Source organism: Oncorhynchus tshawytscha, linkage group LG24 (genome assembly GCF_018296145.1).
Source record: "Oncorhynchus tshawytscha isolate Ot180627B linkage group LG24, Otsh_v2.0, whole genome shotgun sequence".
Taxonomy (NCBI): Eukaryota; Metazoa; Chordata; class Actinopteri; order Salmoniformes; family Salmonidae; genus Oncorhynchus; species Oncorhynchus tshawytscha.
The window spans coordinates 31,984,344-32,001,039 of record NC_056452.1 but is presented as its reverse complement, the minus strand read 5'-3'; the positions used below and the strand labels follow the sequence as shown (position 1 = coordinate 32,001,039).

Here is a 16,696-nt window from a genome sequence, read left to right as displayed (position 1 = left end):
GACAAATACAGAAGTCAAGAAACTTTCTCAGGGACATTCTGTCAACTGAATTGATAAATGAACACATAACGGTAAAGTGATTCACCTTGAGCTGGAATCAGTCATCGAGTGGTTTGCTTAGTCTTCGCTGGCTGTTTCAGAAAGGTCTAAATCTGATTGCTAAATCTGTGTCTTCTGAGATTTTAGACTGGACCGATGACCTAAGAGTTGAACACAATAATATGTTCTAGAATGTAACATTTTTGATGATCACAAATGAACTAATCTACATGGCAAAATTAGACTTAATAATACTGTCGTTACTAACTCTGTGCTGTGGCCCCCATCGACCCAATTGGCATCCTCAGGCCAAGTCGTATAGTAGCGAACAATGTTCGAATGTTCCAAGGTAGCCAGTGCTTTCACTTCACGATTTGCTTCTCTGTAAGAGAAAGGATCATAATTACAACATGTAAATAAACAGCTGATAGTTGCTAATTAGCATCAACTATAGCATACAGAAGACACACAAGGTAAGAGGGATGGATACACACTATTCACGTTTAGGGGGAACAGAATGGGGACAGTAATGTCTTAGCCAATGACTGTATATATGAATGGACAAAGCCATTGATCACGTGACACCATTCATTCCTATGTGAAAACTCAATGACGCATTGAAGCCAAATGAAGTCGGTTAAGATTGCGTCTCATGGATTCATAACATGAGTACTTTGAGCTACTCCTGGAAGTGATGTTGCAGGCTAGCTCAGTGCTGCTCCCTCTCATTGAGTAAATCATGTTGAAGGCCGACCGAGGTACTGCAGGCTGCCATTAGACATAACATGCAGGCTGGCTCAGTGCTGCCCCCTCTCATTGAGTAAATCATGTTGAAGGCCGACCGAGGTACTGCAGGCTGCCATTAGACATAACATGCAGGCTGGCTCAGTGCTGCCCCCTCTCATTGAGTAAATCATGTTGAAGGCCGACCGAGGTACTGCAGGCTGCCATTTGCAACTGAACTAACCATATAACTTCTTCTGTGTTATTTGAAAATAAATCGGTTCAAGGACATCTGGTGTATTAGAAGCAACTTTTGGTAAACATAATTGTCTTTGATTTATAAAATGTTTTTTTCAAGGTTTTCCAGATTGCCATTTTTCCATTCACTATAATTGGGATCCTGTTTAAATGCTATAAATGCCTGCAGTACCATTTGATTTGACTATAACGGAGAGCCTGTTTTCCTGCTGCAGTACCATGGTCGGCCTTGAACTTCGTGGCTTCAATGAGAGGGGGCCGTCGTTCTCCTCTGGTCTTACCCCATATTCTTCACAATCTTCACAGCGTATGTGTTTCCATCCAATATGTGTTGTGAGGGTAGACTATGGTAAATGTTTTAATAGTGAGGGTAGACCATGGTGAATGTTTTAATAGTGAGGGTAGACTATGGTAAATGTTTTAATAGTGAGGGTAGACTATGGTGAATGTTTTAATAGTGAGGGTAGACTATGGTGAATGTTTTAATAGTGAGGGTAGACTATGGTGAATGTTTTAATAGTGAGGGTAGCTTGTGAGGTAATATGCATTTTTCTCAATTTCTTCAGAGGAGAATGAGATCGTAGTCCTCTGGGTCAGGTAGTCCTCTGGGTCATCTAGGAACAGTTTGATTTAATAAAGAGCGGTCTACTTGGTGTGATGGAAATATCTTGATCATAACTGCAGAGAGAGAGAGAGAGAGAGAGAGAGAGAGAGAGAGAGAGAGAGAGAGAGAGAGAGAGAGGGAGATTCAGTTTTGATGTTACCATGTAAAAGAGCACAAACAAAGCCAAACCTTAACCAAATACAGAATTACAGACACCATCAGAAAAACATGGTTAGCCAGAGAGGACAGACTGGCATCACTGTGGGCCAGGAAGCCAGAGTGGACAGACTGGCATCACTGTGGGCCAGGAAGCCAGAGAGGACAGACTGGCATCACTGTGGGCCAGGAAGCCAGAGAGGACAGACTGGCATCACTGTGGACCAGGAAGCCAGAGAGGACAGACTGGCATCACTGTGGACCAGGAAGCCAGAGAGGACAGACTGGCATCACTGTGGGTCAGGAGCGATAGAAAGTTCTAAATCACCTTCCCCAAATATATATATCAATTAGAAACTCCTTCCCCAAATATATATATATATCAATTAGAAACTCCTTCCCCAAATATATATATATCAATTAGAAACTCCTTCCCCAAATATATACATCAATTAGAAACTCCTTCCCCAAATATATATATATCAATTAGAAACTCCTTCCCCAAATATATACATCAATTAGAAACTCCTTCCCCAAATATATATATATCAATTAGAAACTCCTTCCCCAAATTCAAAATGAAAAGTTTAACATTCAAAGAACAATGTAACTAAGAGAAACTTTATAATTTTTGAAAGGTCTGATGTTATAGAGTTGGCAGCACAGTAAATCACAGCTTGCCACTAGCTTAGGGAGGAAACATCATGTACTATTTCATATATTAAAGTAATAGAATATATAAGTACCTGCAGTCATTTACTATTTTGTTTGTGAAATTGGATACTGAATGTTGAACATTATTTCATTTCTGCATTTGATATCTTTTAGTTTCATTTGTTATATATATTTTTCTCTATGTGTGCCACATTCACAGACTTACCTCTGGTATTTAATTTCATTTTCCACATTTTCTCTCCCAATTTTTCTGCCTTGCCGCTACTTTGCAGGTCATAAAGATGCTTATTCACAAATTTTCGTGTTTGGCCCAATTCTCTGGCAATTTCTTGCGCACTCATTCCTCTTCCATCACTCTTTGACGTCAGCACCCTCGTCAGCTCCTCCACTGTGATGCCAGGGGTCTCAGAAGGACTAGGCACCCGATCTGACTCTGGAACACTCACAGAGACTGACGCCGCCCCTGGTTTCTCCACAGACCAGACTGGTGGTTTGTCTGTGGTTGCATAAAGAAGTCCAGCTTTGTTTAAAGCGTACAGGACACTGTTTACATCCTTGGCCTTCTTCAGTCCAACAGCCTTAGCTATCTGGAGGGCAGTGGATCCTTGTTTCTTCACCTTTAAAAAGTCACATATTCTCTTCTTCAAGGCCGACTGGTCTCCTTGCTGGTTGTCGCAGGACATAGTTACTAGAATGTTGAAGCATGGGAGTAAAGGAAACAATGACAGACTTTAGCCAGTTGATGTTCAGTGTAGAATTCGGTGATAACGCCTGAGAAGCTGGTGTTTGGAGGATATATTGGCATGGGTGTAGTAGTTAGGCCTGAGACCAAGTCGAGGGTCGGCAAACCGTGCCAATATATCCCCCAAACACCGGCTTCTCAGGCATTATCACCTTTATACAATGGGATACCAACATATTTAAATAATGATTTACATAGTCATTAAAAACATTATTTTGAGGAACTAATTCAAACTAGTGATGCACTAATATGACATTTTTGCCCGATACCGATATCCGATATTTTCCTTGTTAAAAAAACAACAACAACCCGATAACCAATGTTTACAATTTTAGCAGCCTTTTAAGCATTCTAGTACAGTTACATAGTTAACACACACGGACGCAGAGGTCTAAGGCACTGCATCTCAGTGCAAGAGGCGTCACTACAGTCCCTGGTTCGAATCCAGGCTGTATCACATCCAGCCGTGATTGGGAGTCCCATAGCGCAACGTCATTGTAAATAATAATTTGTTACATTTAAATAATAATTTGTTAAATGAATAATAATTTGTTGAATATCTTGCCTAGTTAAATAAAGGTCAAACACACAAACCAAAAAGTTATTTTGTTGGTATTTACGTATGTCCCCATTACCAGTAAAACATCATCAAAACCTATTTCTTTCACTTAACTTGCTGTGCTGTTTTGTTATTCATTCGTTTCATTCTCAACCAGGATTTCTATGGAATGCCGTTTGGGTCTTTGCTCGTCAAATAACACGACATCTGTTTCAGTAGCTATCGTTAGCTAGCTAGCTATATAACTAGGTGTCATCATCTAAAATAACCCTCATTTATAAGACAGTTCTTATTTGATTAATGATGGTCGGACCCATCTATGTGAAGCCGGACCGGGTTATGTGTTGTGAAGCTAGCCACAATAAGGATTAGCCACAATAGTGGACTTTGCTGGTTAGCCTTCAAAAAAAAAAAAAATGGTATAATTCTACTATTTGTTTTCATTTGCATTACTGTCAATGACATACTTTTATTTCGAAGGCAACCCGCAAATTCCACTATTGTGCCTAATCCTTATTGTGGCTAGCTTCACAACACATAACCCGGTCCGGTCGAGCCTCACTAGCCAGATGAAGCTAGCTGGCTGCTTATAACGTTAGCTTTGGGCAACAGGGTTAAGTAGCTGGCTAGCTATTTATTTTCATGAACTGAAGTTCAATTTCAATAGGTGAACAACAAGTGGCATCCTAGCTAATACTTACTCACAAGGATTCCTAAATCATTGCTAAGAATAATGAAAATTACTGCAGTTTTTACTGGTCGTTGTTTTCAGGCTGGGTGTATTGGTGCTAGCTAGGCACCAAGCTAAAGCTAGCTAGGCACCAAGCTAAAGCTAGCTAGGCACCAAGCTAAAGCTAGCTAGGCACCAAGCTAAAGCTAGCTAGGTACCAAGCTAAAGCTAGCTAGGTACCAAGCTAAAGCTAGCTAGGCACCAAGCTAAAGCTAGCTAGGCACCAAGCTAAAGCTAGCTAGGCACCAAGCTAAAGCTAGCTAGGTACCAAGCTAAAGCTAGCTAGGCACCAAGCTAAAGCTAGCTAGGCACCAAGCTAAAGCTAGCTAGGTACCAAGCTAAAGCTAGCTAGGCACCAAGCTAAAGCTAGCTAGGTACCAAGCTAAAGCTAGCTACCCCAGAAGTTGCGGTCGAACAAATGATGCTTTATTACCAACGCGGTATTGTCAACACATCGTTCGTGGCCGGTGTTTGCAGACTTTTTTGTACAGCTTTGACAGTGCTACTCTACCTTTTTTGACACGCAAAGACCCAAACGGCGATCCATAGTATGTATGACGTGAAGCTAAAAGCAGTGACGCCATTACTGTGCAACTCTGGTAGGGCAACGTCTGAAAAATAGCGCATTTGGTAGTGTGTCCCGGTACTCGACCAGTCGGCGAAAAAGAACGGTTGATTATCAAGGGCAATGAATTCCATTATCTTGGCCTTAATGGATTTCGCCTTTGCGTTGTCTCGCTGAAATGTTGTTACTCTTTCAAATGACTGCTCGATCCACACAGCAGACATTGTGGGCTAGTTTAGAATGCTGTGTTGCACGAAGAGCGCAACATTTTACGTGGCGTCATTACGTCATCTACCTACGTTATATAGGTATGCACGTCAGCTTTGACATCGGTTTTGCACATCAGGATGTTAAACTAGACATCGGCCGATGCCGATGTTGGCATTTTTAGCAAGTATCGTCCGATTCCGATATGTTCACCGATATATTGTGCATCCCTAATTCAAACCATTTCTTCCTTCCACAAGATATAGTATATGCGGATATAAGATTTAGTCCCGATACAAGATATAGTCCCGTTGCTACCCAAGCCGGCTGGTAGTTCGTTCTAACGGTCCGGTTACCAAAGCTGCGACCCAGTCTTTAAGTCTTCGGTGTTCTGTATCTACGGACGCGACCCAGTCGTTCATTCTAAGTATTCTATGCCATACTGGAGGGCAACATTCTTATTTCTATTGATAGTTATTTGTATATATCCATAAAAATTATGCCGATTCATGATTTCGACTGACTGAGAAAAGCTGCCTGCCTGTCTCATCCCGACATGTTCATTACTACTACGAGACAGATGGGGATCGAATTTGAATATTGAAACAATGTTGCAAATGTCAGATAGACAGACAGCAAGGTTCAAACAAACTATGCTGTTGAAAACTAAATCTTAGTCTAAAAGAAATGTGAGATTATGTCTAGATGCTTTTTAAAGTGGAGATCAAGTTTATACATTGCCTGGCTGGGCTGATGAGACAGTGGATGGCGCAGTAAGATGGAAAAGAGTAAATAGGCATTTTAACGTCATGGATTTAGCGGGTGGTAACTTGTGGAATAGACAACGGCTGGAATTTGGGTTTTGACTAATCAGCATTTAGGATTAGACACACCCATTGTATAAAGATGCTTATTCACCTAATTTTCGTGATTGGCCCAATTCTCTGGAAAATTGTGGCACACTCATTCCTCTTCCATCACTCTTTGACGTCAGCACCCTCCTCAGCTCCTCCACTGTGATGCCAGGGGTCTCAGAAGGACTAGGCACCCGATCTGACTCTGGAACACTCACAGAGACTGACGCCGCCCCTGGTTTCTCCACAGACCAGACTGGTGGTTTGTCTGTGGTTGCATAAAGAAGTCCAGCTCTGTTTAAAGCGTACAGGACACTGTTTACATCCTTGGCCTTCTTCAGTCCAACAGCCTTAGCTATCTGGAGGGCAGTGGATCCTTGTTTCATCACCTTTAAAAAGTCACATATTCTCTTCTTCAAGGCCGACTGGTCTCCTTGCTGGTTGTCGCAGGACATAGTTACTAGAATGTTGAAGCATGGGAGTAAAGGAAACAATGACAGACTTTAGCCAGTTGATGTTCAAAGTTAAGTTACAATTATGAAATCATTGTCATATACTGATGGAAGTTAGCAATCAGGCTGGTTCCAACAGGCTGAGTCAACTTAAGGGATACTTAGAGATTTTGGCAATGAAGCCCTTTAACTACTTCCCCAGAGTCTGGTGAACTCATTGTTACCATTTTTATGATTCCGCATCCAGTAAGGACGTTATAGGTAGTTTCACTAGCCGATGCTAACTAGTGTTGGCACAAAGACTGGAAGTCTATAGTATCTACTAGCAAGCTAGAAGTTACCATATACAACCAGTCATTGCGCTAACGCTAGTTAGCAACTTCCTCCAAACTGCACACAGATATACAAATGATATCTACGAGTTCATCTGACTCAAAGGAAGTAGATAAAGGGCTTCATTTCCAAAATCCTGAATGAAATAGAATGTTGAACGCAGCAATCAGGCTGGTTCCACCAATCAGTATGTTGGAAACCTCTGAGCATAAAGAACACAGTTCATGCTTTTCAACCATAAATAATACAAACTGCTGAAAAGAAGCTATTCGTTTTAAAAGGTTATTACTAATACATTTAACTGTATGAAGCTGTTTGTATCTATTAATGTAATCAGTGTGAAACATGATGAATACTTGAGTGCCAGGATTTCTAAAATGGTCTCATAGCCAACCAATAGTAGCTAACCTATAACTTTAGTAGCAGCTAACCTATAGTAGCAGCTAACCTATAGTAGCAGCTAACCCTATAGTAGCAGCTAACCCTATAGTAGCAGCTAACCTATAGTAACAGCTAACCCTATAGTAGCAGCTAACCCTATAGTAGCAGCTAACCCTATAGTAGCAGCACACCTATAGTAGCAGCTAACCTAACCCTATAGTAGCAGCTAACCCTATAGTAGCAGCTAACCCTATAGTAGCAGCTAACCTATAGTAGCAGCACACCTATAGTAGCAGCACACCTATACTGTTAGTAGCAGCACACCTATACTGTTAGTAGCAGCACACCTATACTGTTAGTAGCAGCACACCTATAGTAGCAGCACACCTATAGTAGCAGCACACCTATAGTAGCAGCTAACCACACCTATACTGTTAGTAGCAGCTAACCTATAGTAACCTATACTGTAACAGTAGCAGCACTAACCTATACTGTTAGTAGCAGCAAACCTATACTGTTAGTAACAGCAGCACACCTATAGTAGCAGCACACCTATAGTAGCAGCTATAGTAACCTATAGTAGCAGCTAACCTATAGTAGCAGCTAACCTAACCTATAGTAGCAGCAACCTATAGTAGCAGCAAACCTATAGTAGTAACCAGCACACCTATAGTAGTAGCTAACCTATACCTATAGTAGTAGCTAACCTATAGTAGCAGCTAACCTATAGTAGCAGCTAACCTATAGTAACAGCTAACCTATAGTAACAGCTAACCTATAGTAGCAGCTAACCTATAGTAGCAGCTAACCTATAGTAGCAGCTAACCTATAGTAACCTAACCTATACTGTTAGTAGCAGCAAACCTATAGTAGTAGCTAACCTATAGTAGCAACCTATAGTAGCAGCTAACCTATAGTAGCAGCTAACCTATAGTAACAGCAACCTATAGTACACCTATAGTAGCAGCTAACCTATAGTAGCAGCAACCTATAGTAGCAGCTAACCTATAGTAACAGCACACCTATAGTAACAGCTAACCACACCCATATAGCAAACCAGCTAACCTATAGTAGCAGCTAACCTATAGTAGCAGCACTAACCTATAGTAGCAGCTAACCTATAGTAGCATAATGTTAGTACACCTATAGTAGCAGCTATAGTAACACCTATATAGTAGCAGCTAAGCTAACCTATAGTAGCAGCTAACCTATAGTAGCAGCTAACCTATAGTAACAGCTAACCTATAGTAGCAGCTAACCTATAGTAGCAGCTAACCTATAGTATAAGTAGCAGCTAACCTATAGTAGCAGCTAACCTATAGTAGCAGCTAACCTATAGTACAGCTAACCTATAGTAGCAGCTAACCTATAGTAGCAGCTAACCTATAGTAGTAGCAGCTAACCTATAGTAGCAGCTAACCTATAGTAGCAGCTAACCTATAGTAGCAGCTAACCTATAGTAGCAGCTAACCTATAGTAGCAGCACACCTATAGTAGCAGCTAACCTATAGTAGCAGCTAACCTATAGTAGCAGCTAACCTATAGTAGCAGCTAACCTATAGTAGCAGCTAACCTATAGTAGCAGCTAACCTATAGTAGCAGCTAACCTATAGCAGCTAACCTATAGTAGTAGCAGCTAACCAGTAGCAGCTAACCTATAGTAGCAGCTAACCTATAGTAGCAGCAAACAGCTAACCTATAGTAGTAGTAGCTAACCTATAGTAGCAGCTAACCTATAGTAGCAGCTAACCTATAGTAACAGCTAACCTATAGTAGCTAACCTATAGTAACAGCTAACCTAGTACTGTTAGTAGCAGCAAACCTATAGTAGTAGCTAACCTATAGTAGCAGCACACCTATAGTAGCAGCACACCTATAGTAGCAGCAAACCTATAGTAGCAGCTAACCTATAGTAGCAGCTAACCTATAGTAGTAGCTAACCTATAGTAACAGCTAACCTATAGTAGCAGCTAACCTATAGTAGCAGCTAACCTATAGTAGCAGCTAACCTATAGTAGCAGCTAACCTATAGTAGCAGCTAACCTATAGTAACAGCTAACCTATAGTAGCAGCTAACCTATAGTAACAGCTAACCTATAGTAGCAGCTAACCTATAGTAGCAGCTAACCTATAGTAGCAGCTAACCTATACTGTTAGTAGCAGCAAACCTATAGTAGTAGCTAACCTATAGTAGTAGCTAACCTATAGTAGCAGCTAACCTATAGTAACAGCTAACCTATAGTAACAGCTAACCTATAGTAGCAGCTAACCTATAGTAGCAGCTAACCTATAGTAGCAGCTAACCTAGTAGTAACAGCAAACCTATAGTAGCAGCTAACCTATCCTATAGTAACAGCTAACCTATAGTAACAGCTAACCTATAGTAACAGCTAACCTATAGTAACAGCAACCAGCTAACCTATAGTAACAGCTAACCTATAGTAACAGCTAACCTATAGTAACAGCTAACCTATAGTAACAGCTAACCTATAGTAACAGCTAACCTATAGTAACAGCTAACCTATAGTAACAGCTAACCTATAGTAGCAGCTAACCCTATAGTAGCAGCTAACCTATAGCAGCTAACCTATACTGTTAGTAGCAGCAACCTATAGTAGCAGCTAACCTATAGTAGCAGCTAACCTATAGTAGCAGCTAACCTATAGTAGCAGCTAACCTATAGTAGCAGCTAACCTATAGTAGCAGCTAACCTATAGTAGCAGCTAACCTATAGCAGCACCTATATAGTAGCAGCTAACCTATAGTAGCAGCTAACCTATAGTAGCAGCTAACCTATAGCTAACCTATAGTAACAGCTAACCAGCTAACCTATAGTAGCAGCTAACCTATAGTAGCAGCTAACCTAGTAGCAGCTAACCTATAGTAGCAGCTAACCTATAGTAGCAGCTAACCTATAGTAGCAGCACACCTATAGTAGCAGCTAACCTATAGTAGCAGCAAACACCTATAGTAGCAGCTAACCTATAGTAGCAGCTAACCTATAGTAACAGCTAACCTATAGTAAGCTAACCCTATAGTAGCAAACCTATAGTAGCAGCTAACCTATAGTAGCAGCTAACCTATAGTAGCAGCTAACCTATAGTAGCAGCTAACCTATAGTAGCAGCTAACCTATAGTAGCAGCTAACCTATAACAGCTAACCTATAGTAGCAGCTAACCTATAGTAGCAGCTAACCTATACCTATAGCAGCACTAACCTATAGTAGCAGCTAACCTATATAGTAACAGCTAACCTATAGTAGCAGCTAACCTATAGTAACAGCTAACCTATAGTAGCAGCTAACCTACTGTTAGTAGCAGCTAACCTATAGTAACAGCTAACCTATAGTAGCAGCTAACCTATAGTAGCAGCACACCTATAGTAGCAGCACACCTATAGTAGCAGCACACCTATAGTAGCAGCTAACCTATAGTAGCAGCTAACCTATAGTAGCAGCTAACCTATAGTAGCAGCTAACCTATAGTAGCAGCTAACCTATAGTAGCAGCTAACCTATAGTAACAGCTAACCTATAGTAACAGCTAGCCTATAGTAGCAGCTAACCTATAGTAGCAGCTAACCTATACTAACCTATACTGTTAGTAGCAGCACACCTATACTGTTAGTAGCAGCACACCTATAGTAGCAGCTAACCTATAGTAGCAGCTAACCTATAGTAGCAGCTAACCTATAATGTTAGTAGCAGCTAACCTATAGTAGCAGCTAACCTATAATGTTAGTAGCAGCTAACCTATAATGTTAGTAGCAGCTAACCTATAATGTTAGTAGCAGCTAACCTATAATGTTAGTAGCAGCTAACCTATGTTAGTAGCAGCTAACCTATAATGTTAGTAGCAGCTAACCTATAATGTTAGTAGCAGCTAACCTATAATGTTAGTAGCAGCTAACCTATAATGTTAGTAGCAGCTAACCTATAATGTTAGTAGCAGCAACCTATAATGTTAGTAGCAACTAACCTGTAGGATCACTCTAGCCCACAGCTGGCAGTATCCAACCGCGACATGGTCACCTTGTAAAGTCGTCTTTCATATAGAGAAACAGATTGGAACGTTATATTTCTAGAGATACTAGGCCTACGTCGAATTTCATATAAATAAACAGATTGGAACTTTACATTTATAGCATTAGTAGGATTTCATTTTACCTTCCAGATTAGATAAAATGACTTGCCGAATATTTTATTTTCGGTCTTGTCTAGATGGGATCCAGTTTTTGTCCAATTTAGGTCAAAGGCAGATAGGGTTAGCTGAAATGCAAAAACACTAACTATTTTCCTAACCTTAACCTAATTCCCATAGCCTGTCACGTTTATTCTCCTAACCTGCTGCGTTTATTCTCCTAACCTGCTGCGTAAATTCTCCTAAACCTGCTTTCGAAAAGTCAATTCTGACAAAAGCTGGAGCCTTTCTAGCCATTACCCTACAACCCGGAAATGAGTTACGTCTGATTCGTTCAGCCATCCCTATGGCGAAAATGAATGTGGAGAGAATAGGGTTTAGGAATAAACGCCGAAAATAAGGTCCGAGGTTAACACAGGTTTTGGAGATTTTAGACTTATTTTTGTATATGAGATAATAGGAGTCAGCTAACATGACCTTTATGAATTATGAAGCCTTTATGTGCTTTTCTTTATTTTATAACACATTTTTTAAAAATTAACAAAAAGTGATGTTAATTGAAAAACAATATATCATAGAACAAAACGTATAATATGTCCTAGGCCTGTTTTTTTATTTTTTTTATTTAACCTTTATTTTAAGAGCAAATTCTTATTTACAATGACAGCCTATCAAAAGGCAAAAGGCCTCCTCCTCCTAAATTAAATACAAATATAGGACAAAACACACACCCCGACAAGAGAGACAACACAACACCACATAAAGAGAGACCTAAGACAACAACATAGCAAGGCAGCAACACATGACAACAACATGATGGCAACACAACATGGCAGCAGCACAAAACAGGGTACAAACATTATGGGTCACAGACAACAGCATAAAGGACAAGAAGGTAGAGACAAAAATACATCACGCAACGCAGCCACAACTGTCAGTAAGAGTGTCCATGATTGAGTCTTTGAATGAAGAGATTGAAGAGGTATAGAGATGATCCGTTTACAGAAGAGTGCAGTGATGTGTCCTATAAGGAGCATTGGTGGCAAATCTGATGGCCGAATGGTAAAGAACATCTAGCCGCTCGAGAGCACCCTTACCTGCCCATCTATAAATTACGTCTCCTTAATCTAGCATGGGTAGGATGGTCATCTGAATCAGGGTTAGTTAGGCAGCTGGGGTGAAAGAGGACCGATTACGATAGAAGTCTAGATTTAACTTTAGCCTGCGGGTTTGATATGTGCTGAGAGAAGGACGGTGTACCGTCTAGCTAGCCGTACTCCCAAGTACTTGTATGAGGTGACTACCTCGAGCTCTGAACCCTCAGAGGTAGTAATCACACCTGTGGGGGGGGCATTCTTCTTACCGAACCACATGACCTTTGTTATGGAGGTGTTCAGAACAAGGTAAAGCCATGCCCAAACTGGATGAGTCGCGTTCGCAAGCGTTGCAAAATAAATGTACACATACATGTTATCCACTCATTGCACCCAAACTGCTAGCGTGTGCCAAAAAGCATCTGCGTTGCCAGGCGTTAAAATAGAAGTGGATTCTATTTGTGACACAGAACGCACTGCAAGTCCTGCCTCTCCCATCTCCTCATTGATTTTTAGAAGCATATACCCACGTGATATCTTCTCATTGGTTATTAGCAACATATACCCACGTGGGTGATTGAAAGATGAACTGAGGTCGGGTTGTGTTAATTCTTATTATGAAAGTTAGCTGCCAATAGCCATATAAAGTCCAAAGAAGAAAAAGAAGCCTGAAGGAGGAGAGATTACTAGAAACAAACTCGGTTTACCCTTTTAGCTGTGGATTAGTTGTCGGAGTAGAGGACCTTGTGCATTTCAGGTAAAATAACAACTCAATGTTTATATCCCAGGACAAATTAATAGCAACAGCAAACTACGTAGCTAAATTGCCCTAAAAGCTTAATGCTTTTCGACCTGTCCTCAAATTAATATAATTGGTTCAGAGTTTGTTTTGATATTTCAACAAAATCTATTTGTGCGCGTCCGGTTTAGGCATGGTGTAAAGGCAGAAAAAGCTTGTTGGACACAAAGAAAACTTTTTTGGTATAGATTTTAACACAAAATCCAGCGAGGGGCCAGCTGAGTATAAGACTGTATCATCTGCCTATAAATGGATGAGAGAGCTATGTTGTTGATGTAAATTGAGAAGAGCTTGGGGCCTAGGATAGAGCCAAGGGTACTCCCTTGGTGATTGGCAGTGGCTGAGACAGCAGATGTTCTGACTTTTTACACTGCACTCTTCGAGAGAGGTAGTTAGCAAACCAGGCCAAAGACCCCTCAGAGACACCAATACTCCTTAGCCGACCCACAAGAATGGAATGGTCTACCGTATCAAAAGCTTTGGCCAAGTCAATAAAAATAGCAGCACAACATTGCTTAGAATCAAGGGCAATGGTGACATCATTTAGAACCTTTAAGGCTGCAGTGACGTCCATAACCTGAGCGGAAACCAGATTGTATACCAGATAGAATCCTATAGACATCAAGAAAGCCAGTCAGTTGATTACTGACAAGTTTTTCCAACACTTTTGATAAACAGGGCAAAATAGAAATAGGCCTATAACAGTTAGGATCAGCTTGATCTCCCACCTTTAAATAAAGGACGAACTGTGGCTGCCATCCAAGCAATGGGAACCGCCCCAGAAAGGAGAGACAGGTTAAAAAGGTCAGAGATAGGCTTGGTGATGATAGGGGCAGCAACCTTAAAGAAGAAAGGGTCTAAACCATCTGACCCAGATGTTTTTTTTTGGGGGGGGGGGTCAAGTTTTAGGAGCTCCTTAGCACCTCAGACTCAGTGACCACCTGCAGGGAGAAACTTCATAGCGGGCAGGAGAAGAGAGGGAGGAGCATCGTGGCTGGTCCCTTTAGAAGGGGTGGGAGATGAGGAAATGTTGGACGGGCAAGGAGGCATGGCTGAGTCAAATAGGAATCCTGACCTAATGAAGTGCTGATTAAAGAGCTCAGCCATGTTCTTCTTGTCAGTAACAACCATATCATCAACTTTAAGGGACATGGGCAGCTGTGAGAGGGAGGAATCATTCTCAAGGTCTTTAACCGTTTTCCAGAACTTCTTGGGGTTCGACCCACAGAGAGAGAACTGCTCCTTAAAGTAAATAACTTTCACCTTCCGGATAGCCTGGGTGTTTGCCACATACCCAACTTATTTTCGTCGTTTATCCAAAAGCGCCATTCATTTTCTCCATAGGATCTGTCCAAAGAACCATGCCAGAGTTAGTGCCTACAAAAAGACGCCATTAATATTTCTCTGTAGTGTCCTGTAGACAATTTAGTTTTCGATTCGCCTGAAAACAGTACTGAAACTGATATGAGTGTCAGCCTGTGATTAGCCTGAACAGCTGATAGTGGTCGGTAAGACCATAAAAATAAAGGCAAATAGCGCCACCTAGCGGCTGTTCAGGCTACCTGTTACTCAGCCACGATGTCTGTCAATTATTGAAAACGATTCTGGTTTTATTTTAGACAAGGTTAAACTTTTATTACCTAGACATATCTTTTAACTCAAAATAGACATAGAACATGACTAACACATGTATTCTTATCAAACAGGGCTACCTGCTTTTCACAATACCCCAAATCCAGAACACATACAGTATTATATATAGCTGTTATTACATCAAACTCCCTTCCATCTCATATTGCTCAAATGAACAGCAAACCTGGTTTCAAAAAAAGTCTGTATCATCTCATGTTTCATGTGGACCCCATGTAGAGTAACTACTGCTTTCACAACAGCTAATGGGGATCCTAATAAAATACCAATATTTATTCAGTTCATGAGATGTATTTCTCAAAGCCCATCTAATCAACAGTATAAATCTGAAACATTCATAACATTCCTGTCCATTTAAGAAGAGCACATTGTGTATTACTTCCTGTTAATCTGCTTTATCTATCTATACCCATAGTTGTTAATAACTTCATGTTGCATATTGGTTTCGTGGAATGATGTTCAGTTCAGTATCTTTATGCCTCATACCGTAGCCTACATAACATACCGTAGCCTACAGTACATAACATACCGTAGTCTACATAACATACCGTAGCCTACAGTACATAACATACCGTAGCCTACATAACATACCGTAGTCTACATAACATACCGTAGCCTACAGTACATAACAAACCGTAGCCTACATAACAAACAGTAGCCTACAGTACATATCATAACATACCGTAGCCTACATAACATACCGTAGTCTACATAACATACCGTAGCCTACAGTACATAACAAACCGTAGCCTACATAACAAACAGTAGCCTACAGTACATAACAAACCGTAGCCTACATAACAAACAGTAGCCTACAGTACATATCATACCATACAGTAGCCTACATAACATACCGTAGCCTACATAACATACCATACAGTAGCCTACAGTACATACCATACCATAGCCTACAGTACATAAAATACCGTAGCCTACAGTACATAACATACAGTAGCCTACAGTACATAACATACAGTAGCCTACAGTACATAACATACCGTAGCCTACAGTACATACCATACAGTAGCCTACAGTACATACCATACAGTAGCCTACAGTACATAACATACCGTAGCCTACAGTACATAACATACCGTAGCCTACAGTACATAACATACCGTAGCTTACAGTACATAACATACCGTAGCTTACAGTACATAACATACCGTAGCCTACAGTACATAACATACCGTAGCCTACAGTACATAACATACCGTAGCCTACAGTACATAACATACCGTAGCCTACAGTACATATCGTAGTCTACATATCATAACGTAGCCCACAGTACATATCGTAGGCTACATAACAAACCGTAGCCCACAGTACATATCGTAGGCTACATAACAAACCGTAGCCTACAGTACATATCGTAATCTACATATCATAACGTAGCCCACAGTACATATCGTAGGCTACATAACAAACCGTAGCCCACAGTACATATCGTAGGCTACATAACAAACCGTAGCCTACAGTACATAACATACCATAGCCTACAGTACATAACATACCGTAGCCTTACAGTACATATCGTAGCCTACAGTACATATCGTAGTCTACAGTACATATCATAGCCTACATAACATACCGTAGCCTACAGTACATAGCATACCGTAGCCTACAGTACATGGTGTATAGTATCAACATCAAGGACCAGGTACTCTTGGTAAAGTAAAGCAATGGTTTCAACATGGGACTTGTACCCTTATAGTATGTCAACTGTTTCTTCATGG

At 40.8% G+C, this 16,696-nt stretch overlaps 1 protein-coding gene across 4 annotated transcripts; it reads right to left on the bottom strand.

The window, feature by feature from the left end:
• Positions 1-307: 307 nt before the first annotated feature.
• Positions 308-15,868, bottom strand: LOC112253228 (double-stranded RNA-specific adenosine deaminase-like). 4 transcript variants are annotated; one of them, XR_006079857.1, is made up of 6 exons: positions 11,444-11,919; positions 11,256-11,321; positions 6,177-6,572; positions 2,661-3,143; positions 1,193-1,698; positions 309-421 (listed from the first exon to the last, which is right to left on the bottom strand). XR_006079857.1 is itself a non-coding variant. In XM_042305684.1 (5 exons), the coding sequence occupies exons 3-5, from the start codon at positions 6,565-6,567 to the stop codon at positions 1,631-1,633; spliced, it is 942 nt and encodes a 313-aa protein (XP_042161618.1). In that variant the 5' UTR covers positions 6,568-6,572; positions 11,256-11,321; positions 11,444-11,919; the 3' UTR covers positions 308-1,630. The 4 variants fall into 4 exon arrangements, 3 of the variants coding, with proteins under 3 accessions (XP_042161618.1, XP_042161619.1, XP_042161620.1); XM_042305684.1 differs by having other exon boundaries at positions 308-1,698; XM_042305685.1 differs by lacking the exons at positions 11,256-11,321; positions 11,444-11,919 and adding an exon at positions 14,605-15,868 and having other exon boundaries at positions 308-1,698.
• Positions 15,869-16,696: the final 828 nt, after the last annotated feature.